The sequence below is a fragment of the Candoia aspera genome, chromosome 4 (assembly GCF_035149785.1).
Source record: "Candoia aspera isolate rCanAsp1 chromosome 4, rCanAsp1.hap2, whole genome shotgun sequence".
NCBI classification, from domain to species: Eukaryota; Metazoa; Chordata; class Lepidosauria; order Squamata; family Boidae; genus Candoia; species Candoia aspera.
The window spans coordinates 113,191,497-113,218,921 of record NC_086156.1 but is presented as its reverse complement, the minus strand read 5'-3'; the positions used below and the strand labels follow the sequence as shown (position 1 = coordinate 113,218,921).

At 43.2% G+C, this 27,425-nt stretch overlaps 1 gene segment (V, D, J or C); it reads right to left on the bottom strand.

Annotated features, from left to right (window-relative positions):
• Positions 1-1,326: 1,326 nt before the first annotated feature.
• Positions 1,327-25,546, bottom strand: LOC134497163 (Ig heavy chain V region 3-like; the record flags this gene model as incomplete). The annotated part of the segment is given in 4 exon segments: positions 1,327-1,547; positions 24,865-24,913; positions 25,120-25,418; positions 25,501-25,546. Coding segments are annotated over 4 exon segments (615 nt in total), but the record flags the coding sequence as incomplete, so codon positions are not given.
• Between the last annotated feature and the right edge of the window lie 1,879 nt (positions 25,547-27,425).

Below are 27,425 nucleotides of genomic sequence, written 5' to 3'. Positions count from 1 at the left end.
TTGGAAAACTTGTACAAAATTATCTACAGATGGAACCTAACGACACAAAAATATGCAAAATTGTATAAAAACCTTTCTAATGTATGTTGCAAATGTTCACAAAGGGAAGGAACATTTTACAAATCACTTTGCCTTTTCCCAGTTGGAATGCAAGAAATGCATGAAAACGAAGGGACAATCTTCTGTCATCCCTAAATTTGTATATAATTTTGGATAAAGGAGATACACTATCCATTCACATAATTTGGATTTTCTTAAAAGAATTCTGAAATTTTGGGCAATTCCTTATAGGAGTCAAGACAGGCGTGTTGAATAAATCTTACCTAAGATATAGAGCAAGGTTACATTTTATAAATAAAAACCTAGCATTCCCATGTGGAGGTTCTGGTGTTGATTTTCATAAATCACAGATCAAAAACTACAAGGTGAGACCATAGAAGTAATTTCAATATTTTTTTCCATTTAATATTCATGTTGTGCAAAGAGGCTGAGCGATTCCAACCTTTCTGCCACCCGGACGTTACTGGGAAGGATGGCAGGTGCAGAGGGAGTTTTCCTAAACCACCTGGAACATGACTTTCCCTGGAACTGACTTGAATCCCCCGATCTACTTTCCTTTGCTATTCTAAGTGTTATCACAGGACCGCAATTAGGCTACCCTTGGCCTGATGTTTTTAGGCCTTATTTTCTGACTTCTGCCCCATTCCTTTGTGTCAGACCACACCACACTCTGGCAGGCCTTGCAGCACCCTGAATTTATTACTACATAGCGACTGCTAGCAGAGGAAAATGATTGTAAACGTATTTAAACTTTCAAATGCCTATATGTGTGTGCTGCGTTCATGTGTGTGTGTCTTTTTGTTTGTACATATATGCAGTACATCGATGGATAGAGGGAGAGAGGATATATAGACACAGAAACAAATGTACATAAAGAGGGAGAGGGGAAGATTTGTGTCTCAAGAAAGAGTAAATGAGGGTTGAACTTCAAAACCAATAAAAGAATGAAGAGTTCTAATTAATGAATCAATTCTGTATTTCCTGATACTATTTGAGAGCAGAACTTAAGAACAATTTCCCTCAGCTGTCATTCAGGAGGGTATTGAGATTTGCCATTTTCTTCCTATCGAAATGGAAAACAGATCCCAGAATGCCCAGGCCAAGATCAGCTCTTCCTCCCTCTTGGCTCCCAGGCAGCTTTCTCAGGTCCCTCTCAAGTCTCCTGGGAAAATCCACCCTTTTGGGGCTGAGCTGACTTGCAGAGCGGCTCTGAGGAAGGGAAGGTTTTTGCCAGGCTTCAGACTCACTTCCTCCCACTGTGTCTCTCACACAGTAATAGACTGCCGAGTCCTCCAGTTTCAGGCTGTTCATTTGCAGATAGACTTGGCTTTTGGAGTTGTCCCTGGAGATGGTGAAGCGACCCTTGACTTTGTCCAAGTAGTAAGTAGTACTGGAATCGGACCTTATGTATGCCACCCATTCCAGCCCTTTTCCAGGGGCCTGTCGCACCCAGTTCATGCCAGAGTTGCCAAAGTCGAACCCAGAGCCTTGGCAGGAGAGACGGAGGGACTCTCCAGGCCTTCTCACGTCCCCTCCGGAATCCTCCAACTGGGCCTCTGACAGGACACCTAAAATAAAAGTTGTTTTAATAAGCTCTCCTTTATGCAAGAATTAAAATGGAAAGAACCTGAATAGGAGGGAAGCAATTACCTCTGAGGACTGCTAGGAAGGAAACCAAATTCAGCCACAGGATCATTTTTGCTCCCATTAAAGACTAAAGGGGACTTGACAGGAAAGGATTCAGGAGAGGGCACAAACTTTGTGTTGGTGGGAGTAGCCTGAAAAGAGACACCCTGGGGCTCCTTTAAAGGGGAAATTGTGGCCTGATTTACATATTGCTCAGCATAAAAGAGACCCTCAGGGCTTTGAGGTATAGATTTAGTTCAACACACCTTTCACACATGGGGCATAGATGAAAAGGCAGCTTTGCACTGGAATAATTAAAGCTTCTGACAGATGCTCCTCACTTAATGTAAGGGTTTTAAGGCAACAGAAAGAAATCAGGCATTGAAATTTCCTCAAATAGCCATGCTGCAGTCCGGAAATAAAGAGGATGGCACATGGGAGTTCCAAGTGGTTGCTCCACAGTTTTTCCCTTGACCACGTTCTTTGGAAGAAGCCAAAATTAAGTCAATGCAGACCAAGCCATAAAGGTAAAGGTAAAGGTTTCCCTTGACGTAAAGTCCAGTCGTGTCCGACTCTAGGGGGCAGTGCTCATCTCCGTTTCTAAGCCTTAGAGCCGGCGTTGTCCGTAGACACTTCCGGGTCATGTGGCCAGCATGACGACACGGAACGCCGTTACCTTCCCGCCGAAGCGGTACCTATTGATCTACTCACATTTCCATGTTTTCGAACTGCTAGGTGAGCAGGAGCTGGGACTAGCAACGGGAGCTCACCCCGCCGCGCGGTTTCGAACCGCCGACCTTCCGATCGGCAGCTCAGCGGTTTAACCCGCAGCGCCACCGCATCCCAGCAGCCGTACTGATTACAAATATTGGGAGGTTTTTGGGTTGCCATTTTTATGGTCTTCTTATGTGTTTTTATCTGCCCAGAGTTAATTCATACTAAGACTCAAAAAAACTTGCTCTCCTACACTTATTCTATGGACTGAGAAACACAAATAAATGACTTTGTATTTTCCCAACAATACAGTTTGTTCTATATTTAGCAAAGCCCATCTGTTCTCAACTCGGATGTGGGTTCATGGTGAGGAATGTAATCTCCTGGGATGTTAAATTTCTCTGAATTGCCTTCAGTGGTCTCGTAGGAAACTGAGAATAAATGTAATGATGCCTCCGAAGTGAGACAAGGCCTGCAGACCCTTCCTTGGTTCCCCTCCCCCACCCCCACCCCACACATATGCAAGGCGATTCCCTGTGACAACACTGCCCCCTGGTGGAAAACCTGAGGAGGGGAGGCATCTACTTAACTTTCCCAAGAGATTCTTGCATTAAGAAATGGTAATTAGGGCTCAAAAGAAATGAAAGAGCTCCAGGAAAGTTAAGTTGGTATAGGGAGTAATCAAAAACCTCACTTTTGTTATATGACTGGAAATTCCTTTTGATGGGTTATTCTATGAGATACTGTATTTTCCTGAGGTCGTGTATTGTTATTTTTTCTCCTAAATATCATGAAATCGTGGAAAAATGAGTTGGGAAGGACCATCTCGGTTGTCTAGTACAAACCATCCCTAAATGATGGGGAGCCATACCCTCTCTGCAGACCTCCAACGAAAAGAGGCTCTTCTAGCCAGATTGAAGCAGCTCCCCCTCGTTCTTCCCTTGCCCTCATTTTACTCCATGCAGACAGGGTTGGAAGGGCTTAACATTGGTCAAAATCCACTCTGTACCAGTTCTGTATTCTTTCTGAGAGGAGAATAATTGTTAGCACCTCTTGTCCTTCTTCTACCATTCATTTGCAAAAGAATTTGCTAATTATGAGACTTAGAGGGAAACATAATTTTATCCTCTTTTTATTTTTCTTTATATCTTCAAACTGTATCCCACTTTTTTTACATAAACTCCATCTCTAAATGCACCGGACCGCTTTTGGCCATTTCCTATCCTTCAATTAAAGCAGAAGCTGTCACTGAATATACAGTCCTCAGGATAAAAGAGGCACTCAGTGCATTGACCTTCCACCTTTCCTTGAAGGTATATTTCACACAAGAGAGAGGGGAGAGGAGAGGAGAAATGTCCCTTAATTTAAATATGTCCTCAGAGAAAATACTTGCTCTCTCTATTCACATGAGATATTTCTTTGAAACTTTTTTCAGATTATGGGCCAGTTCATATAGGAATCGGGATGTTGGAGGAAATCAAACAAGTAATCTTTTTATATGTCAAATGATGACACTAAGTTTGGCTGGCATTCACCAATCATTGTGTAATAGCTCCTTAAGAGACAGAATGGGATGTCATAGGTGATTTCAGAAGAAAAAGTATGAGGGATTTTTCTATAAATATGGAGTGTCAATGCAACTATACTTTTTATTCATCTATATTTGAGCTTTCATCATCACCCATCTCACATGAAGAGCTTCTCTGTGGATTTTACAATAACAGTTAATATGATGTGGACTAAGGTAATGAGAATGGTATGCATAGCGCACTTCAGCAAAGGATCGTTACCTTATTGTGGTGCTGGAGCTTGAGCACCTCAATGATACCATGAGCTAAACCGTGAAGGGCCACCCAAGACAGGAAGGTCATGACAGAGAGGTCAGACTAAATGCGATTCCTGGGCAACCCACCCCAGTATTCTTGCCGTGAAAACAGAATTAATCAGTACAACCAGAGATATGTTGGTATACAATTGGAAGATGAGACTCCCAGGTGGGAAGATGGTCAAATTGCTACTGGGGAGGAACAGAGGATGAGCTCAACTAGCCCCAGTCGTGATGACGCAGCTAGCTCAAAGCCAAAAGGATGGCTAGCGGCCGACGGTGCTGGTGGTGAACGGCGAATCCGATGTTCTAAGGATCAACACACCATTGGAACCTGGAATGTAAGATCTCTGAGCCAGGGCAAATTGGATGTGGTTATTGGTGAGATGTCAAGATTAAAGATAGACATTCTGGGCACCAGTGAACTGAAATGGACTGGAATGGGCCACTTCACATCAAATGACGACCAGATCTACTACTGTGGACAAGAATACCACAGAAGAAATGGAGTAGCCTTCATAATTAATAGTAAAGTGGCTAAAGCAGTGCTTGGATACAACCCAAAAAATGACAGAATGATCTCAATTCGAATTCAGGGTAAGCCATCTAACATCACAGTGATCCAAATATATGCCCCAACCACAAATGCCGAAGAAGCTGAAGTAGAGCAGTTCTATGAGGATCTGCAGCACCTACTGGACAACACGCCTAAAAGAGATGTTATTTTCATCACAGGAGACTGGACTGCTAAGGTGGGCAGTCAAATGACACCTCGAATTACAGGTAAGTATGGCCTGGGAGAACAAAACGAAGCAGGACATAGGCTGATAGAATTTTGCCAAGACAATTCACTCTGCTTAACAAACACTCTCTTCCAACAACCTAAGAGACGGCTTTATACATGGACTTCACCAGATGGACAACACCGAAATCAGATTGATTACATCCTTTGCAGCCAAAGGTGGCAGACATCTGTACAGTCGGTAAAAACAAGACCTGGAGCTGACTGCAGTTCAGATCACGAACTTGTTCTTGCACAATTGAGGATCAGACTAAAGTGATTAGGGAAGACCCACAGATCAGCTAGATAAGAGCTCACTAATATTCCTAAGGAATATGCAGTGGAGGTGAAGAATAGATTTAAGGGACTGGACTTAGTAGATAGGGTCCCGGAAAAACTCTGGACAGATGTTCACAGCATTGTTCATGAGATGGCAACAAAATATATCCCAAAGAAAGAGAAAAACAAGAAGGCAAAATGGCTGTCTGCTGAGACATTAGAAGTAGCCCAAGAAAGAAGGAAAGCAAAAGGCAACAGTGATAGGGGAAGATATGCCCAATTAAATGCAAAATTCCAGAGGTTAGCCAGAAGAGATAAGGAATTATTTTTAAACAAGAAATGCACAGAAGTGGAAGAAGACAATAGAATAGGAAGGACAAGAGACCTCTTCCAAAAAATTAGAAACATTGGAGGTAAATTCCAGGCAAAAATGGGTATGATCAAAAACAAAGATGGCAAGGACCTAACAGAAGAAGAAGAGATCAAGAACAGGCGGCAAGAAAATACCGAAGACCTGTATAGGAAGGATAACAATATTGGGGATAGCTTTGACGGTGTGGTCAGTGAGCTAGAGCCAGACATCCTGAAGAGTGAGGTTGAATGGGTCCTAAGAAGCATTGCTAATAACAAGGCAGCAGGAGACGACGGCATCCCAGCTGAACTGTTCAAAATCCTGCAAGATGATGCTGTCAAGGTAATGCATGCTATATGCCAGCAAATTTGGAAAACACAAGAATGGCCATCAGATTGGAAAAAAAAATCAACTTATATGCCCATACCAAAAAAGGGAAACACTAAAGAATGTTCGAACTATTGAACAGTGGCACTCATTTCACATGCCAGTAATGTAATGCTCAAGATCCTGCACGGTAGACTTCAGCAGTTCATGGAGCAAGAATTGCCAGATGTACAAGCTGGGTTTAGAAAAGGCAGAGGAACTAGGGACCAAATTGCCAATAACCACTGGATAATGGAAAAAGCCAGGGAGTTTCAGAAAAACATTCCATTTCTGTGTTTTTGACTATTCCCAGAGCCTTTGACTGTGTGGACCATAACAAATTGTGGCAAGTTCTTAGTGGTATGGGGATACGAAGTTATCTTGTATGCCTCCTGAAGAATCTGTATAACGACCAAGTAGCAACAGTAAGGACAGACCACGGAACAACGGACCGGTTTAAGATTGGGAAAGGAGTACGGCAGGGCTGTATACTCTCACCCTACCTATTCAACTTGTATGCAGAACACATCATGTGACCAGCTGGCCTTGAGGAATCCAAGGCTGGAGTTAAAATCTCTGAAAGAAACATTAACAATCTCAGATATGCAGATGATACCACATTGATGGCTTAAAGCGATGAGGAACTGAGGAGCCTTATGATGAAGGTGAAAGAAGAAAGTGCAAAACCTGGTTTGCAGCTAAACCTCAAAAAAACCAAGATTATGGCAACCAGCTTGTTTGATAACTGGCAAATAGAGGGAGAAAATGTAGAAGCAGTGAAAGACTTTGTATTCCTAGGTGCAAAGATTGCTGCAGATCCTGACTGCAGTCAGGAAATCAGAAGACGCTTAATCCTTGGGAGAAGAGCAATGACAAATCTCGATAAAATAGTTAAGAGCAGAGACATCACACTGACAACAAAGGTCCGCATAGTTAAAGCAATGGTGTTCCCCGTAGAAACATATGGCTGCGAGAGCTGGACCATAAGGAAGGCTGAGAGAAGGAAGATCGATGCTTTTGAACTGTGGTGTTGGAGGAAAATCCTGAGAGTGCCTTGGACTGCAAGAAGATCAAACCAGTCCATCCTCCAGGAAATAATGCCAGACTGCTCACTTGAGGGAATGATATTAAAGGCAAAACTGAAATATTTTGGCCACATAAAGAGAAGACAGGACAGCCTGGAGAACATGTTGATGCTGGTGAGAGTGGAGGGCAAAAGGAAGAGGGGCCGACCCAGGGCAAGATGGATGGATGATATTCTAGAGGTGACTGACTCGTCCCTGGGGGAGCTGGGGGTGTTGACGACCGACAGGAAGGTCTGGCGTGGGCTGGTCCATGAAGTCACAAAGAGTCGGAACCGACTAAATGAATAAACAAAATTATTGGTGGTTCGCATGTTGCAAAGTCAAGAAATCTGTTTATAACCAAGCCTTTTCCAAATGGCTGAGAAAGATCATCAATCACTTTGCCTTCTCCCAGTTGGAATGCAAGAAATGCATGAAAACGAAGGGACAATCTTCTATCATCCCTAAATTTGTATATAATTTTGGATAAAGGAGATACACTATCCATTCACCTAATATGGATTTTTTTAAAAGAATTTTGAGATTTTGGGCAATTCCTTATAGGAGTCAAGACAGGAGTGTTGACTTATTCGTACCTGGGATAAAGAGCAGGGCTACATTGGATTAAATAGAAATCTAGCATTGCCATGTGGAAGTTCTGGTTTTGATTTTCATAAATCACAGATCAAAAACTACAAGGTGAGACAATAGGAGTTATTTCAATATTTATTTTCCATTTAATTTTCACGTTGAGCAAAGAGGCTGAGCGATTCCAACCTTTCTCCCACCCGGAAGTTACTGGGAAGGAGGCAGGTGGGGAGGCAATTTTCCTGAACCACCTAGAACATGACTTTCCCTGGAACTTACTTGAAACCCCCGATCTACGTTCATTTGCTATTCTAAGTATTATAACACGACCGCAATTAGGCTACCCTTGGCAGAAAGTTTTTAGGCCTTGTTTTCTAACTTCTGCCCCCTTCCTTGGTGTCAGACCACACCACACTCTTGCAGGCCTTGCAGCATCCTTATTTTATTACTAGATTTTGACTGCTAGCAGAGGAAAATTATTGTAAACCTATTTAAACTTTCAAATGCCTAGATGTCTGGGCAGCCGTGCATGTGTGTGTGTGCGTGTGTACATATATGTAGTACGTCTATGGATAGAGGGAGAGAGGATATATAGACACAGAAATAAATGAACCCAAAGAGGGAGAGGGGAAGATCTGCGTCTCAAGAAAGAGTCAATGAGGGTTGAATTTCAAGACCAATAAAAGAATGAAGGGTCCTAATTACTGAATCAATTCTGTATTTCCTAATACTTTTTGAGAGCAGAACATGAGAACAATTTCCCTTCGCTGCTTTCAGGAGGGTACTGAGATTGGCCATTTTCTTCCCATCCAAATGGAAAACAGATCCCTGAATGCCCAGGCCAAGATCTGTTCGTTTTCCATCTTGGCACTCAGGCAGCTTTCTCAGGTCCCTCTCAAGTCTCCTGGGAAAATTCAGCCTTCTGGGGCTGAACTGACTTGCAGAGCGGCTCTGAGCAATGGCAGGTTTTTGCCAGGCTTCAGACTCACTTCCTCTCACTGTGTCTCCTGCACAGTAATAGACTGCTGTGTCCTCCATCTTCAGGCTGTTCATTTGCAGGTAGAGTTGGCTTTTGGAGTTGTCCCTGGAGATGGTGAACCGTCCCTTCACTTTGTCCGAGTAGTAAATAGTACTGGAACCTGGATTTATGTATGCCACCCATTCCAGCCCTTTGCCAGGGGCCTGTCTCACCCAGTACATATTGTAGCTCCCGAAGTTGAACCCAGAGCCTTGGCAGGAGAGACGGAGGGACTCTCCAGGGCTTCTCACGTCCCCTCCGGACTCCACCAACTGGGCCTCTGACAGGACACCTAAAATAAAAGTTGTTTTAATGAGCTCTCCTTTATGCAAGAATTAAAATGGAAAGAACCTGAATAGGAGGGAATCAATTACCTCTGAGGACTGCTAGGAAGGAAACCAAATTCAGCCACAGGATCATTTTTGCTCCCATTAAAGTATAGAAGGGAATCAACAGGAAAGGATTCAGGAGAGGGCACAGACTTTGTCTTGGTGGGTGTAGCCTGAAAAGAGACACTGTGGGGCTCCTTTAAAGGGGAAATTGTGGCCTGATTTACATATTGCTCAGCATAAAAGAGCCCCTCGGGGCTTTAAGGTATAGATTTATTTAAACACACCTTTCACACATGGGACGTAGAAGAAAGGGCAGTTTAGTTGGAATAATTAAAGCTTCTGACAGATGCTCCTTATTTCAAGTAAGGGTTTTTAGGTGACAGAAAGAAATCAGGCATTGAAATTTCCTCAAATAGACATGCTACAGTCCGGAAATAAAGAGGATGGCACATCGGAGTTCAAAATGGTTGCTCCACAGTTGTTCCCTTGACCACGTTCTTTGGAAGAAACCAAAATTAAGTCAATACAGACCAAGCCATGAGGCCCAATTAAGAGGCCAAAGATCAATTTTACATAAACTTTGAAGTCTGAAAGTTGGAATATAAATCATTGGAAGCCTGTATAATGTTTCTTAATGGTTTGGTTTTTAACTCAGCAGCCATACCGATTACAAATATTGCCACTTTTTGGGTTGCCATTTGTATGGTCTTCTTATCTGTTTTTAACTGCCCAGCGATAATTCAAACTAAGACTCAAAAAACTCGCTCTCCTACACTTATTCCATGGACTGAGAAACACAAATAAATGACTTTTCATTTCCCAAACCATTCAGTTTGTTCTATATTTAGCAAAGCCCATCTGTTCTCAACTCAGATGTGGCTTCATGGTCAGGAATTTAATCTCTTGGGATGTTAAATTTCTTTGAATTGCCTTCAGTGGTCTCTCAGGAAAATGAGAGTAAATGCAATGATGCCTCCGAAGTGAGACAAGGCCTGTAGACCCTTCCTTTGGTCCCCTCCCCCTCCCCCACCCCACACATATGCAAAGCCATTCCGTGTGGCAACACTGCCCCCTGGTGGAAAACGTGAGGAGAGGAGGCATCTCCATAACTTTCGCAGGAGATTGTTGCATTAAGAAATGGTAATTAGGGCTCCGAAGAAATGAAAGAGCTCCAGGGAACATAAGCCAGTCTAGGGAGAAATCCAAAGCTGCTCTTTTGTTATATGATAGGATATTCCTTTTGATGGGTTATTCTATGAGATATTGTATTTTCTGGAGATTGTGTATTCTTATTTTTTCTCCTAAATATCTTGAAATCATGTAAAAACGAGTTGAGAAGGACCACCTCAGTTTTCTAGTACAAACCGTCCCTAACGGGTGGGGAGCCAGACCCTCTCTGCAGACCTCCAACAAAAAGAGGCTCTTCTAGCCAGATTGAAGCAGGTCCCCCTCGTTCTTCCCTCGCCCTCATTTTACTCCAGGCAGACCGGGTTGGGAGGGCTTATCATTGGTCAAAATATGCTCTGTACCAGTTCTGAATTCTCTCTGATAGGAGAATAATTCTTAGCACCTCTCGTCCTTCTTCTACCATTCATTTGCAAAAGATTTTGCTAAATATGAGACTTAGAGGAAAGCATAATTTTATCCTCTTTTTATTTTTCTTTATTTCTTCAAACCTTTTTTCCACTTTTTTTTACATAAATTCCATTCACAGGACCCCTTTTGGCCATATCGTATGGTTCAATTAAAGCAGAAGCAGTAACTCATTATACAGTCCTCTGGAAAAAAAAGAGGCACTCAGTGCAAATCCAACCTTCTTTCCTCAACGTGGAGAGCTGTTCTGAGTAGCAGAAGGTATCTGCTTGGCTTCAAGCTGCATTCTTGGCACTGTGTCATGCACAGTAATAGGCTGCCGTGTCCTCTGGCTTCAGGCCGTTCATTTGCAGATACAGCTGGCTTTTGGAGTGGTCCCTGGAGACGGTGAAGCATCCATTCCCTTTATCCAGATTATACCTGGGAGTTGAGGAGGTACCTATGTAGGCAACCCATTCGAGTCTTAGGCAACCCGAGGAGGAGGAGGAGGAGGAGGAGGCAACGTAGTCTTCCTGTGTTGAGAAAGTACACTTGAGAAAGGGATCCTCAGATGAGCATCGCTGGCTCTTGTTCTCTGAGGTTCAAACCCTCTTCCAATAATTGAACTCACAGATGCTTGCTCTTAGCCTGATGATATTTCTACAAATACTTCTCTACAGATTAGCAACTCTCAAAAGTGTATTTCTGCAATTAAGGCTGCGTAGGCAGATATGCAGGATTGTAAGAGGAGAAACAACGGAAGGATCAAAGGAGGGTCAGAGAAAATGGGAGCAATGAATTAGACTCCTTCTCTCATCCTTAAAACTGAGGACTTGAGCTCTGAGCCCTATTTTCTATGGGCTGATCTTGATGAACATGGAGCAAAACAAACTGCCTGGTTTGTAGTGGCTTCAAGGCAGATCTGAAAGCAGATGTGGGCAATTCAATTGATTTTATTATGGTCACTGACCAGTACAAGATACAATTCTATAAAAATATGCGCATTAGCATTTAGCCATAAAATATGAGCCATCTAAGTTAAAATAATTTTAAATTTGAGTTTACAAGTTCTATGAACTTTCTTTCTTCTATGAACTTGAACATCCTGATTGTTGCTTGCAAAAAAGGCTAATCTTTCTGCTCCTTGTTGCTTTCCATCTGTTGTATCTATGACATTACATTATTTATTTATTGTTATTATTTTTTACAATTATCAATCCACCAAAGAGGACCGAGCATGTTTTCGCCAGTGAGGCAAGGCTGCCCCATTTCTCATCCATCCTGGCTTTCCTCATAGAAAATTGGATTCACAGTCCTTTCCTCTCCTCTCCTCTCCTTTTGATGTTTGTGGTGTGTTGCAGGGGAATATTTTTTTTTACCTGGTCTTCTTTATCATCTCCCTTCAACTTCACTGACTAAGTATGTTTTTCACTGGTATGAGTTGCTGTTTCTTCATTCAGTTGCTTCCGACCCTTCGTGTGTTCATGGACCAGCCCATGCAAGAGCTTCCTGCCGGCCGTCAACACCCCCAGCTCCCCCAGGGATGAGTCCGTCACCTCTAGACTATCATCCATCCATCTTGCCCTTGGTCGGCCCCTCTTCCTTTTGCCCTCCACTGTCCCCAGCATCAGCATCTTCTCCAGGGTGTCTTGTCTTCTCATTATGTGGTCAAAGTACTTGAGTTTTAATATCATTCCCTCAAGTGAGCAGTCTGGCTTTATTTCCTGGAGGATGGACTGGCTGGATCTTCTTGCAGTCCAAGGCACTCTCAGGATTTTCCTCCAGCACCACAGTTCCAAAGGATCTATCTTCCTTCGCTCACATAGCATAAAATATTATCCTTTTTTATAATGCTATATATTAAATTACTATTTAGATAACTGTTTCTATGTTTTTAAGATCCTCTTTATCATGTCCACCCTTATGCCCTTTTCTCATTTTCTACCCCCCAAATTCTTTCACTGAGTTAAAGCCACACAAGTGTAGGACGAAAAGAAACAAAGAAACTAAAACAATATAAATTCATGTATTTAACAAATGCAAAATTCCTATTTGTGACAAAAAAAAGGGAGGGGGGAGGAACACTATTTCATCCTTTCCAATTCTTCTTCTATTCCCTTCCTTGATTTTCTTTGAGAATACAGGAAAAGAAAAGAAAAGGTAAAATATTGAGAATAACCTTTTCGTTTTGTTTTCTTTATAACTAAAATTTATCTATTCATTTTTATTAAGCATTCTAAACATGCAGAATGAAAAAGGAACTCTTCAAATGTTAAAAAAAACAACTTTAAAGTGTTTAGAAAAGGGACCATACAAGCACACTAGAAAACAAACTAAGAAAGAAAAAGGAAAGAATAAAATCTACCTTTCAGTTTATACTGATCAATAGTTAACTCTCTGCTAATAAATACACAGCTGCAATATAATCAGGACAATATAGGATTATCGGACAAGATGCAATTGCCAATATGTGTGACTGACGCAATCTACAAAACAGCTCTAAGCAACAGAATCTTTGCTCGGATATCAGATTGGCCTCCTCTCAGCTGGTTCTGCTCATGGAAAACACCTGGGGAAGTCAAGCAAGGGTTTCCCTCTTCTGTTGCCTCCATGACCAGCACTATTTAATCTCTGCTTTAGCCTCATGGAAGCAGCAGGAGGAGGCGGCAAGTTCACACAGTCGCAGGCCTTATTTCAGCCATTGGCAGACCTCACAGTGGGCTCTCTCTGGACCATCCCTGCCTCCTTCTGACTGCAGATGAAGAGGGTCCTACACCTTCAGTTCAAGGAGGGAGCATCTCTCGGGGGCTCTAATTTCCCTCAGGAATATTTTGGATAACATTCATCCCTGACTCCTTCTCCTCCTCCTCTGCACTATTTTTGAAACAGGATTTCTTGGTGTGTCCTATGACTGATCTTGGGGCATAAGTTGTGACATTCGCAGAAGGAATGGGTCATGCTTTTGTTGGCAGATGCTGGGAAAGCCTTTAGCCCAGGAGAGGTCAAAAAAGTCACACACCAAGCATTTCTATAAAAATAATTTATTTACAGAAAGCAAAACAAAAACAAAACATATTTAAAGGACTTAGCTCCCCTTTGGAGCAAGCCTTGCTTGGCAACATTGCCGGCAGAGAAAAAAAAAAAGAGGAAGTAAGAAACAAGTCTGGGCAGGTTTCCTCCCCCCAGGCTATTTTGCATGAAGCACGTGAGAGGAGACAATCAAATACAACCTTTTCACCGGCCAAAATGATTAGGTACAACAGCAGCTTAATCTGTTAGTAGGAAAAACTCAACAGTCCCCTTTTTACACTATAGATTAAGACGCAAACCAATCTTCTCTGACAACTTTATATGTCTTTCCATTCACATTACTTTACCATTATCTCCTTTGGTTTAACAGAAAGCTACCGTTCTTCCTGTGTTTTTCCAAACCTAGGTTGTTATAATTCCAAGGCTTTTTAATGTGAAATGGCTTTTCATGCAGGCTTCAAAATCAAGCCTTTGTTTTTCTGTTGATGTGAACAGCAGCAAATCATCAACATAAATGCACAGATACATACAGCCTTGTTTGTCCTTCTTCATATATACACAGGGATCTGCTTTTCCTTTTTCAAAACCAAAACTCTGCAGTTTTTCATCTAATTTTTGGTTCCAGGATCTAGCAGCTTGTTTTAACCCATAGATTGACTTCTGCAGTTCACAGACTAGATTCTCCCCTTTTTCATAGCCAGGGGGTTGCTGCATGTATATTCTGTGGTCTAAATCTCCATAGAGAAATGCAGTTTGAATGTCATAGTGGTTAACTGACATTCCTTTTAGTGCAGCAACTTTTAACAGTAATCTAATTGATTCACCTTTAGTAACTGGTGCAAAAGTCTTGTCAAAGTCTAAATCTTTCCTTTGAGTGAACCCTTTTGCAACCAACCTTGCTTTATATGTTTGGATTTTGCCATCAGCATCCCTTTTCAGTTTGAAAACCCACCTACAACCCAGACAGCATTCATTGGGAGGTAGATTTACCAGTTTCCATGTTTTATTTTCTTTCAAGGATGCTAATTCCTGTTGCATGGCAGAATGCCAATTTTGTGCAATCTCAGGTGGTAAAGCATTCACTTGTTCTAAAGACTCAGGTTCTGTGAATATGTGAAAAGCCTTTACTGTTTCAGCCTGAAAACATGATGGAGGAACGCCTTTATTACTCCTCTGAGATCTGCGAGGTAATACAGGGCTTAAATTTTGACTCCTATCACTTTCCTGAGAAGCATCTGTCTCATCAGACAGATCTTCAGTTTGCTTTTCTGGTTTAATGTCCTCATCAGGCAAAAGATCACTATCAGCAAGTCCTTGCTGTTCTCTTGTGGGGGTCAGTTCAACTGGAGAGCTAGAATTTAATCTCCCCCAGTTTTGTTCAGCAAAAGAAGCGCTTTTGCTAATTATTAATTTCTCTCCCATTATGAACCTGTAGCTCCTCTGGCTTTGTTCATAGCCAACAAAGATGGCTTTCTTTGTTGTGGGGCCTCCTTTCCTTCTCTGCTGTTTTGGGACGTGAACCCATGCAGTGCTACCAAACACTCTAAGATGGTTTACCTTTGGTTTCACACCATAAAACAAATGGAATGGAGTGTCCTGAATCACAGAGTTATACAACCTGTTCTGTACATAAGTGGCAGTAGATATGGCCTCTCCCCAGTACTTAAAACATAATCGTGAATCTTTTAACATGCATTCCATCGCATTTTGCAAGGTTCTGCCCTTTCTTTCAGCAACACCATTTTTCTGAGGGGTGAACAGGTTAGAAAGAATTTGTTCTATCCCCTTTTCCACTAGGAACCTTCTGAATTTGTGAGAAAGGTATTCTCCTCCTCTATCACAATGGAGTGCAGATACAGGCCTAGGGAATTATCCATTTTGTAACGATTGCCTAAACCCAAATACTCAGTCTCACAAGCTCGGGCTTAAAGATAACTGATTTATTAAAGGAATAGTATGCAAATACAGAGAAAGCTGAGAATGAGCAAAAGCGCGCCAAATACAAACTTAAAAGCCTTGCTTGTAAGCAGGTCCCGCCCCGTCGCCCGTCAGGACGCTCCCCCTCCCAGGTGCCGTTAGACGCGCCTGGGAAAGTAACCTTGAACAGGAGCGCAAACCCAAACATGCATTCCAAGCCCTCAAAACAATGGAGGGCGAAAGAATGGAAAAACCCCGGGTGAAGGAACACGGAACAGAGAATGACATGTGAAACGTTACAATGTTAACCAGACATTAGAATGAGAACATGACATATTGCCCCCCCAAAAGAAACTAGGGAGCCGGTTTGTTAGGATAGGCAGAGTGAAATTGGGCTACGAGACGAGGAGAATGCACGTTTGGAGCAGCAACCCATTCAGGATGAGGGAAATGTTTCCAGCGGACGAGGTATTGTAAAGCGGAGCGCTGGCGTCTGGAGTCGAGGATAGATGCCACCTCGAAGTGTTGCTGGTTGTCAATCATGAGGGGAGGTGGAGGAATGGGTTGTGGATGCCAACGGTCTGACGACAGGCAGGGTTTGAGTAAGCTACAATGGAAAACAGGATGTAAACGTTTAAGGTTGTGAGGCAAATCAAGTTTAAACGTAACAGGTTTCAGCTGAGCAACAATTGGAAAAGGACCGACAAATTTAGGACCAAGTTTTTTAGAGGGTTGTGGGGACTTGATAAACTTAGTTGATAAGTAGACTTTATCCCCGACCGCAAAGGATGGTTCTGGGGAACGCTTTGCATCGGCATGGCGTTTATAGGTAGCTTGGGCATGGCGGAGAGCGAGTAGAATATTAGACCATGAGTCTTTGAGAGAGTCTGCCCAGTCAGCGAGGGTGGCTGGTAGCGGTTGAGGATGAGGAAGTTCAGGAATCGGAACAAATTCACGTCCAAAAACTGTTTTAAAGGGAACTTGACCAGTGGTTTGATGAATGGCATTGTTGTAAGCGACCTCAGCAAATGGGAGTAAATCGACCCAGTTGTCTTGTTGGTAGTTAACAAAAGCCCTGAGGTATTGTTCCAATGTAGAATTAACCGCCTCTGTAGATCCGTCCGTTTCCGGATGCCAGGCGGTAGAAAGCGACTGTTTCGTACCCAAAAGTTTCAAAAATGCCCGCCAAAATTGTGACGTAAATTGTGTGCCCCTGTCAGTCACCAAACGGGCGGGGATACCGTGGAGGCGGTACACGTGGATGAGGAAGAGGCGTGCCAGCTGTTGTGCGGTGGGGATAGAAGCGCATGGGATAAAGTGGGCTTGTTTGGAGAAAAAGTCTTTAACGACCCAAATGACAGTTTTGCGTTGACTAGGGGGTAGATCAACGATAAAGTCCATGGAGATATCCTGCCAAGGGACAGATGGAGTGGCAACGGGTTGAAGGAGACCTTGGGGCTTGCCTGGTTTGCGCTTTATCACCGCACATACAGGGCACGCAGTGACATATTCCTTCAAGTCTTTGAGTAAAGTTGGCCACCAGAATTGGCGGCGAACGAGGTGCAAAGTTTTTACGTAGCCAAAATGTCCAGCTAGCTTGTCATCGTGGCAGCGCTGGAGGATGGTTTTTCGCATTGCTTCGGGTACATAGAGACGATCGTTGCGCCAGGCAAGATCATCGGTGAAAGTTAAAATGTGTTTATTGGTTTGCAACCAAGTATCTGTTTTAAGGTGGGAGAGCAACTGTTGTTGCAAATCGGAGGGAATTGACAAGGGCGGCGGGCGGCTGGAAGGCAGAGCGGCTGGAGGCGGAGTTGATTGCGCTCGGGTCTGGCTGCGAGTCACTGCTGCCAAACTTAATTGTTTGTCGGTCCAGACGGTGCCTTGGACCGTTGGCCCTGGGCCAGCATCTTGGGGTCTGCGCGAGAGTGCATCAGCTAAAAAGTTTTTCTTGCCTGGTATAAATTTAAGAGTGAAGTCAAAGCGGCTGAAAAACTCAGCCCAGTGCAGCTGTTTGGGACTGAGTTTCCGACTGGTGCTTAAAGCTTCCAGGTTTTTATGGTCAGTCCAGACTTCAAAAGGGTTTGAAGTGCCTTCCAATAGGTGTCGCCATGTCTCTAAAGCTGTTTTTACAGCAAAAGCCTCTTTTTCCCAAACATGCCATCTTCTCTCTGTTTCCGTGAATTTGCGAGAGAGGTAGGCACAGGGTTTTAAAGCGCCAGATTGGTCAGATTGTAAGAGAATTGCTCCTATGGAAAAATCAGAAGCATCGACTTGTACAACGAAGGGTTTAGAGGGGTTTGGATGCTGTAAAATTGGTTCTGTGGTAAAGATTTGTTTGAGCGCTTCGAACGCTTGCTGACAGGCTGGAGTCCATTTAAGGAGCGCGCCTGGGTTCTTTGAACGTCGCGTATCCCCCTGTCCTTTAGTTTTTAACAGTTCAGTAAGGGGGAGGGCGATTTCTGCAAAATTTTGGGCGAATGCCCGATAGAAATTAGAGAATCCAAGGAAACTCTGTAATTGTCTCCTGGTACGGGGAGGTTCCCATGCCACGATGGCTTCTACTTTTGCAGGGTCCATTTCGATGCCCTGAGCTGAAATCCGGTACCCTAGGTAATCAATTTGCGACTGGTGAAAAGCACATTTTGACAGTTTTGCGTACAACTCTGCTTTTTTCAATTTAGCCAGTACCTGACGCACGAAGTGGATATGTTCTGACATGGTTTCAGTATAAATCAATACATCATCCAAATATACCAGTACCCCCTTAAATAGGTGGTCATGCAAGACCTCATTGATCAGTTGCATAAAAACCCCAGGTGCCCCGGATAAACCGAATGGTAAGACTTTATATTGGAAAGCCCCAAGAGGACAGTTGAACGCTGTTTTCCACTCATCCCCTTCCCTTATGCGAATGCGAAAGTAGGCTTCTCTCAAATCCAGTTTTGAAAAAATTTTGCCTCTGGCCAGATGTGATAACATATCTTTGATCAGGGGCAAAGGATATTTATTTAATATTGAGACCGCATTGAGCCCGCGGAAATTGGTACAAAGCCTTAATGACCCATCCTTTTTTGGCCTGAATAGGACAGGAGCTCCTACCGGGGAATTTGCCGGCTCAATGAAACCCCTAGCCAAATTTTTGTCAATGAACTCCCTTAGCGTGGTAAGCTCTTTGGGAGACATGGGGTATATTTTTGGGTGAGGCAATTTTACATTTGGTAAAAACTCAATGGCACAGTCCGTTTTTCGGTGGGGTGGCAAGCGATCCGCTTCCTTTTCCCCAAATACTTCAGCAAAATCTTGGTATTGATTGGGTAGTCCCTCAAGAGGTTGAAGCGTTTGCACAGTGGTATACGCTACCCCTCCACCCTCCATGTCCTCCAGTAGGTCCTTTTCGGGTACTTTGTAAAATCCATCTGCAAACGTCACAGTTCTATGCAGCCAGTTGATAAAAGGGTTTTGTTGCACAAACCAAGGCATCCCCAAGATTACCAGAGGACCCCCCACTGGAGCTACCACAAATGGCAGCTTTTCCTGATGGGAGCCCATCTGCAAGGCGACCAGTCCCGTGGAAAGATTGACTGCTTTCCCTCCCGCCATAGTTCCATCCAATTGGGTGAAAATCATGGGTCTTGGCAAAGGGAACGTGGGCAGTTCCAGAGCCGCTACGACATCAGGGTGCATTAGGGAACGGGAGCAACCCGAGTCTAGCATGGCCCACACTTCCACCGTTTTGGTTTTTGAGCTCAGTTTAACTTTAACAGTCAGTGTGGGGAAGTTTCCACTCACCGAATCATGGTTACGCCCGGTTTCTTCCACCTGCCCTAGGGCGCCCTTCAGGGCAGGTGGTAGGCTTTTCCCGCCGGCTGCTCGAATTGCAACTCTTCCTCCTCTTCTCCGAAGGGAAGGTCTGGGGGGTCCAGTTCCGCGAGGGCTGCCTTCAGTTTTCGCGGTGGAGCAGGAGCAGGCGTCTTTACCGTGGGTTTCGTCTGTCGTTCCTCTGGACGGCGTCTTGGGCACGACGTGGCTCGATGTCCTTCTTTCCCACATCTGAGGCACTGACCCTTGGAGAACCGTTGCTCCCTCTCTTCTTCCCAGGTTTTTGGTTTGGGGCGGCTGGCAAGTCCAGATGTGCGCGCTCCTCTAGCGAGACGTGTTTGTCTAAGCTCTTTGGTATGGGCATAGGTTCGTAGGGCATTTTCTGCGCTTCCCGCCAACTGAATCCACCCATATAGCGTTTTAGGATCATCTCTGCCCAGAGCCCATCGAAGGATTTCGGGTTCAAGCCCCTGCTTGAACAATTCGATGATTGTTGGCTCAGACCAGTCTTCCACTTTTCCTGCCAAAGCTTTAAACTCCAACGCATATTTGGCAACTGAGAGGGACCCTTGGTAGAGTTTCCGCAGGTCATTTTTGGCCGTTTCTTGAGCTAGGGGGTCTTCGAAATGCTCTTTAAGTGCCCACAAAAAGTCATCGAAGTCCTCTAACTCAGTTGCCTCAGCTTGGCATAGTTGCACATACCAATCCGCTGCCTTTCCTCTCAGCTTGTTGGCAATGAAATTGACCTTGCCATGTTCAGACCGAAAGTTTCGACCCCAATCTTCTATATAGTGCTTGGCATTAGTAATAAAGAAGGAGAGCGTTGTGGGATCCCCATCGAACTTCACTCCAAATGGTGGGAAGGTTCTTGCCGGCTCAGCTGGCTGTGGCGGTGCCGCGAATGTCAGCGTGCGCCGAGCCCCCATGGGTGGTCGATCCCTAGGAGGTCTTGCCTCTCGCTCCCCCCCTTGACGGGCTGATCGAGTTTTGCTTCTCCCCCGGGTCGACATGGTACTATGCCTGGGGTACTGTGACGGCTCTTCCTCCCAATCCTCCGGGGTGGGCTCTGCCTCTGTGGGTAGATCCTCTTTGGGTAGATCCTTGAGGATCGTCACTATTAAATCCATTTTATCTTCTAATGCCCTCATACGGGCCGGAGTGACCGGCTCCTCCGAGGGTTGGTTGGTTACCACCACCCTCGGTGACAAGGGGACTTCGTGCTCCCAGGTCAATTGTGGAGACCCCCTCCCCTGTGCTCTTTCCATAACAGTTCTATGTTCACTCCTGAGACTCTCCTGCATGGATATCAGCAGCTCGTCCAATTGGATATCTCGCAACTCCCGACGTGCTGCTCTTTGCGCTCTCGAAGTTAGCACTGGCCGGCTTTTTGCCGCCTCCCGCTCTTCTTCGCTTCCCTCACTTGCGCGAAGTTGAGGTTCTGTCATCGCTAGCGTTCCCTCTTATCCAATGATTGGATGGGGCTAGCGGAAACTGGATAAAATGATTCTCAGCTTTATGTAACGATTGCCTAAACCCAAATACTCAGTCTCACAAGCTCGGGCTTAAAGATAACTGATTTATTAAAGGAATAGTATGCAAATACAGAGAAAGCTGAGAATGAGCAAAAGCGCGCCAAATACAAACTTAAAAGCCTTGCTTGTAAGCAGGTCCCGCCCCGTCGCCCGTCAGGACGCTCCCCCTCCCAGGTGCCGTTAGACGCGCCTGGGAAAGTAACCTTGAACAGGAGCGCAAACCCAAACATGCATTCCAAGCCCTCAAAACAATGGAGGGCGAAAGAATGGAAAAACCCCGGGTGAAGGAACACGGAACAGAGAATGACATGTGAAACGTTACAATGTTAACCAGACATTAGAATGAGAACATGACACATTTGCCCATGTCACAAAACTTTTAAATTTCTCAAATGACTCATCTTTATGTTTTAAGATGTAGATAAATGTGTATCTTGAGAAATCATCAGTGATGGTCATTGCATACCTTGCTTGTCCTAGACTTGGAGCAAAAGGACCAATAATGTCAGAGTGTACAATTTCCAAAGGTCTAGTTGTAACTCTGTCTCTGTGCTTACTCACAGGAGCTTTTAGCGTTTTGCATTCTTTGCAAACTACACAGTCTAAGTATTTATCACAGGGTTTTATCTTTAGGTAAGCACACAGCTGTGGCATTTGTGCTATATACTTGAAATTAGCATGACCAAATCTCCTGTGCATCAGGTGTACACATTGGTCATGATATGGTGTGTTGCCAACTGCAGCCTTGCAGCTTGGCTTCCTTGCATTTTGCACAATGTACAAGGAGTCTTTTAACGTACCAGTAGCACACAATTTCCCATTTTTACATATCTCACAACCATTTTTCTTAAATGTTATGATATACCCTGTTGCAGCCAATTGTGCCACAGATAAAAGGTTTGATTGTAAATTTGGCACATACAACACACCTTTTACAGTTTCTCCTAAGCAGGATAAATACAAGTCACCTTGTCCCATAATTTTGGTCACAGACCCATCAGCCAAAGATACACTTTGTCTTTCAGTTTTAGACAGTGACACAAAAGAGCTTTTACAATTACATAAATGACAACTGGCCTCAGAATCTAACACCCATACATCAGAATTACCCTTCTCAGCAACCTGTGCAATTTGGGTTGTCTGAAGAGCCTTCTTCTGTGTTGCCCTTGTGTCCTTCTTCTCTGTCTTTCTACTCTTGGGTCTCAAGGCACAGTCTCTTTGCAAATGTCCAGCTGAACCACAAGTGAAGCATCGCTGGCTTGCTAGCACTGTGGCCTCAGGTTCCTTTCCCTTCTTTTCCCTCATTTTCTGGTCTTGCAGCTTTCCAGAAGAGATGGGGGGGGGATCTTTCCTCTCTCTTCTCCCATTCAGCGAGTAAGCGCTGTGTAACATACGATGGGGTGAGGTCTGCTTCAGGCATAGCCTCCAGGGTACAAATCAGTGTGTCCCACATTGCATTTAGTGAGGACAGGAGGATATAGGATTTTGCGAGAGGTGTAAATTCCATTCCTCTCTCCTGCAGCTCAACAAACAGCTGCTGAATATAATGCAGGTGCTCAGGAAGGCTATCTCCTTCTGCAAGGTAGGCTCTGTACAGCTTTTTCATCAGAGTAACTTTACTCCCTGCTGTTGCCTTTACATATAAGTCTCTCAAAGCGTCCCAAAGTTGCTTTGCAGACAGCATGCCTCACACATGGACTAGCTGATTGTCCTCAACTCCCAAGATAATGATGGCTCTAGCCCGCTCATCCTGTCTCAGCCATTCAGCACTGGGATTTTGGGGGTTTTGCTCACCAATTTGCAGCCAAAGATTCTCTTTGTGAAGATACATCTCCATCTTCAGGGCCCAATTCAAATAGTTGGTCTCTGATAGGCGCTCCAGAGGCATCGCTGAGGGCTGGGAGGTAGCCATGGCTTCTTCCTTCTTTTGCAAGTCAGCTCAGCTAGCTTCTTTGTCCTGTAGACCGGCAGTTGCTGGAAAATCTCCAGGTGGCTCCAAAGAAAATCTTCACAGGTCTTTGCTACCTGCCTTTAAATTGTGCATGAGGTGTGGAGCTGATGTCTTTTTTCTCTCTGGGTTTTACTGGGCTGCTCACTGGGCCCATAACCTGTTGGCAGATGCTGGGAAAGCCTGTAGCCCAGGAGAGGTAAAAAAAGTCACACACCAAGCATTTCTATAAAAATAATTTCTTTACAGAAAGCAAAACAAAAGCAAAACATATTTAAAGGACTTAGCTCCCCTTTGGAGCAAGCCTTGCTTGGCTACATTGCCAGCAGAGAAAAAAGAGGAAGTAAGAAACAAGTCAGGGCAGGATCCTCCCCCCAGGCGATTTGCATGAAGCACGTGAAAGGAGTCAATCAAATACAACCTCTTCACCTGGCCAAAATGATTAGGTACAATAGCAGCTTAATCTGTTAGTAGGAAAAACTCAACAAAAACATGACTGAAAAACAACAAGTAACTTTAATAACTAATTCAGGTTTTACAATAGAAAAAAGATTAGATACTTAGGAGTAAAATTATCAACAAATAATATAAATATTATTTCAAATGAATTAGCGGAAAATCTGGAAGGAAATAAAAATTGATATGGAAAGGTAGTGAAAATTACAATGATCTTTGCACAGAAAGATATCCGTAATCAAAATGAATGTATTACCGAAGATGCTATTTCTTTTCCAAACATTACCAACTCTAATCAATGAAATAATATTTAAAGTATGGCAAAAAGAAATCTCATTTTTTATTTGGCAAGGAAAAAGACAACGAATTAAATTGAAATTTTTACAAGATGCTAAAGAAAGAGGAGGGTTGTTGTCACCAGATCTTAAATTGTACTTTGAAGCTTGTTGCTTTCTGTGGATAAGAGAATGGTTAACGTTAGAAAATCCAAAACTTCTACAGCGAGAGGGACATGAATTTAGATGTGGGTGGCTGCATCTATTTGGAATGAAAAAGCAAAAATGAACAAGGAATTGAGAAATGGTACTATTAGAAAAGTATTATTGAGGGCTTGGGATAAATAAAACAGTAGATTAATACAAAAAATACCAGTGTGGATATCGCCACAAGAAGCTTTTGCAAGGAGGGAAAGTTTAGACGATAAGATAAAATGATTAAGATATAAAGATCTGATCAAATATGAACAAGATACACCTAGGCTAAAAACAAGAGAAGAAATAGAAGGAAAAGGACACCGGTGTCATTGGTTCACATATATGCAGTTATGTGAATGATTTAAATGAGATAAAAAATATATATAAATTAAAAAAAGAAAAAACAGATCGAAAAACAGTTATACAGAAATAATGAGCATATTATGACAAAGATGTAGAAAATATTATTACAATTAAATCAAGAAGTTGAACAGGTCAAAGAGTGTATGATTAATTGGGCAAGAAATTTTGGTTATAACATTTTATTAGATAAGTGGGAAACGATGTGGACAAAGCGTTTAAAATTTACTTTGCGTTATCATTTATTGGAAAACTTGTATAAAATGATGTTCAGATTGAACTTAACCCCAGAACAATATGCAAAATTGTATAAAAACTTTTCTAATGTATGTTGTAAATGTTCACAAAGGGAAGGAACATTTTACAAATCACTCTGCCTTCTCCCAGTTGGAATGCAAGAAATGCATGAAAACTAAGGGACAATCTTCTATCATTCCTAAATTTATATATAATTTTGGATAAAGGAGATACACTATCCATTCACATAATATGGATTTTCTTAAAAGAATTTTGAAATTTTGGGCAAGTCCTTATAGGAGTCAAGACAGGCGTATTGAATAATTCTTACGTAAGATATAGAGCAAGATTACATTTTATAAATAAAAACCTAGCATTCCCATGTGGAATTTCTGATGTTGATTTTCATAAATCAGAGATCAAAATCTACAAGGTGAGACCATAGGAGTTATTTCAGTATTTTCTTCCATTTAATTTTCCTATTGTAAGAAAAGAGGCTGAGCGATTCCAACCTGAATTCCTGATTCTTTCAGGAGGGTACTGAGATTTGCCATTTTCTTCCTATCCAAAAGGAGAACAGCTCCCACAATGCCCAGGCCAAGATCAGCTCTTTGTTCCTCTTGGCACTCAGGCAGCTTTCTCAGGTCCCTCTCAAGTCCCCTGGGAAAATCCAGCCTTCTGGGGCTGAGCTGACTTGCAGAGCGGCTCTGAGGAAGAGAGAGTTTTTGCCAGGCTTCAGACTCACTTCCTCTCAGTGTGTATCTTGCACAGTAATAGACTGCCGAGTCCTCCGGCTTCAGGCTGTTCATTTGCAGATAGACTTGGCTTTTGGAGTTGTCCCTGGAGATGGTGAAGCGTCCCTTCACAGACTCTGCATAGTACTGCTTACTGGAATCGGACCATATGCGTGCCACCCATTCCAGCCCTTTGCCAGGGGCCTGCCTCACCCAGTTCATCGAATAGCCCCCGAAGTTGAAACCAGAGCCTTGGCAGGAGAGGCGGAGGGACTCTCCAGGCCTCCTCACGTCCCCTCCGGACTCCACCAACTGGGCCTCTGACAGGACACCTAAAATAAGAGTTGTTTTAATGAGCTCTCCTTTATGCGAGAATTAAAATGGAAAGAACCTGAATAGGAGGGAACCAATTACCTCTGAGGACTGCTAGGAAGGAAACCAAATTCAGCCACAGGATCATTTTTGCTCCCGTTAAAGAATAGAGGGGACTTGACAGGAAAGGATTCAGGAAAGGGCACAAACTTTGTGTTGTTGGGAGTAGCCTGAAAAGAGACACCCTGGGGCTCCTTTAAAGGGGAAATTGTGGCCTGATTTGCATATTGCTCAGCATAAAAGAGCCCCTCGGGGCTTTGAGGTATAGATTTATTTCAGCACTGCAATAATTAAAGCTTCTGACAGATGCTCCTCATTTCAAATAAGGGTTTTAAGCTGATAGGAAGAAATGATCTCCTGAAATTTCCTTAAATAGCCATGTTACAGTCTGGAAATAAAGAGGATGGCACATTGGAATTCAAAATGGTTGCTCCACAGTTGTTCCCTTGACCACGTTCTTTGGAAGAAACCAAAATTAAGTCAATGCAGACCAAGCCATAAGGCCCAATTAATAGGCCACAGATCAATTTTACATACACATCCAAGTCTCAAAGTTGGAATATAAATCATTGGAAGCCTGTAAAATGTTTCTTAATGGTTTGGTTTTTAACTCAGCAGCCATTATGATTACAAATATTGGCGGGGTTTTGGGTGGCCATTTTTAGGGTTGTCTTATCTTTTTTTAACTGCCCAGAGTTAATTCATACTAAGACTCAAAAAACTCACTCTCGTACACTTATTCCATGGACTGAGAAACAGCAATAAATGACTTTTCAGTTTCCAAACAATTCAGTCTGTTCTATATTTAGCAAAGCCCATCTGTTCTCAACTCAGATGTGGCTTCATGGTGAGGAATGTAATCTCCTGGGATGTTAAATTTCTCTGAATTGCCTTCAGTGATCTCTCAGGAAAATGAGAGTAAATGTAATGATGCCTCCGAAGTGAGACAAGGCCTGTAGACCCTTCCTTTCTTCTCCTCCCCCACCCCACACATATGCAAAGCGATTCCGTGTGACAACACTGCCCCCTGGTGGAAAACCTGAGGAGGGGAGGCATCTACTTAACTTTCCAGAGAGATTCTTGCATTAAAAAATGGGAATTAGGGCTCAAAAGAAATGAAAGAGCTGCAGGAAAGTTAAGCTGGTCTAGGGAGTAAACAAAAACCGCACTTATGTTATATGACAGGAAATTCCTTTTGATGGGTTATTCTATGAGATACTGTATTTTTCTGAGGTCATGTATTCTTATTTTTTTCTCCTCAATATCATGAAATCATGTAAAAATGAGTTGGAAAGGACCATCTCAGTCGTCTAGTACAAACCATCCCTGTCTGGTGGGGAGCCAGACCCTCTCTGAAGAACTCCAACCAAAAGAGGCTGTTCCAGCCAGATTGAAGCAGGTCCCCCTCGTTCTTCCCTCGGCCTCGTTTTACTCCAGGCAGACCGGGTTGGAAGGGCTTATCATTGGTCAAAATCTGCTCTATACCAGTTCTGTATTCTCTCTGAAAGGAGAATAATTCTTAGCATCTGTTGTGCTTCTTCTACCATTCATTTGCAAAATATTTTGCTAAATATGAGACTTAGAGGAAAACATAATTTTATCCTCTTTTTAGTTTTCTTTATTTCTTCAAACTGTATCCCTTTTTTTTACATAAACTCCATCTCTACATTCACAGGACCCCTTTTGGCCATATCGTATGGTTCAATTAAAGCAGAAGCTGTCACTGAATCTACAGTCCTCAGGATAAAAGAGGCACTCAGTGCATTGACCGTCCACCTTTCCTTGAAGGTATATTTTACACAAGAGAGAGGGGAGGGGAGAGCAGAGGAGAGTTGAGGAGAGGAGAGGAGAGGAGAGGAGAGGGGAAATGTCCCTTAATTTACATATGTCCTCAGAGAAAATACTCGCTCTCTCCATTCACATGAGTTATTTCTTTGAAACAGTTTTCAGATTATGGGCCAGTTGTT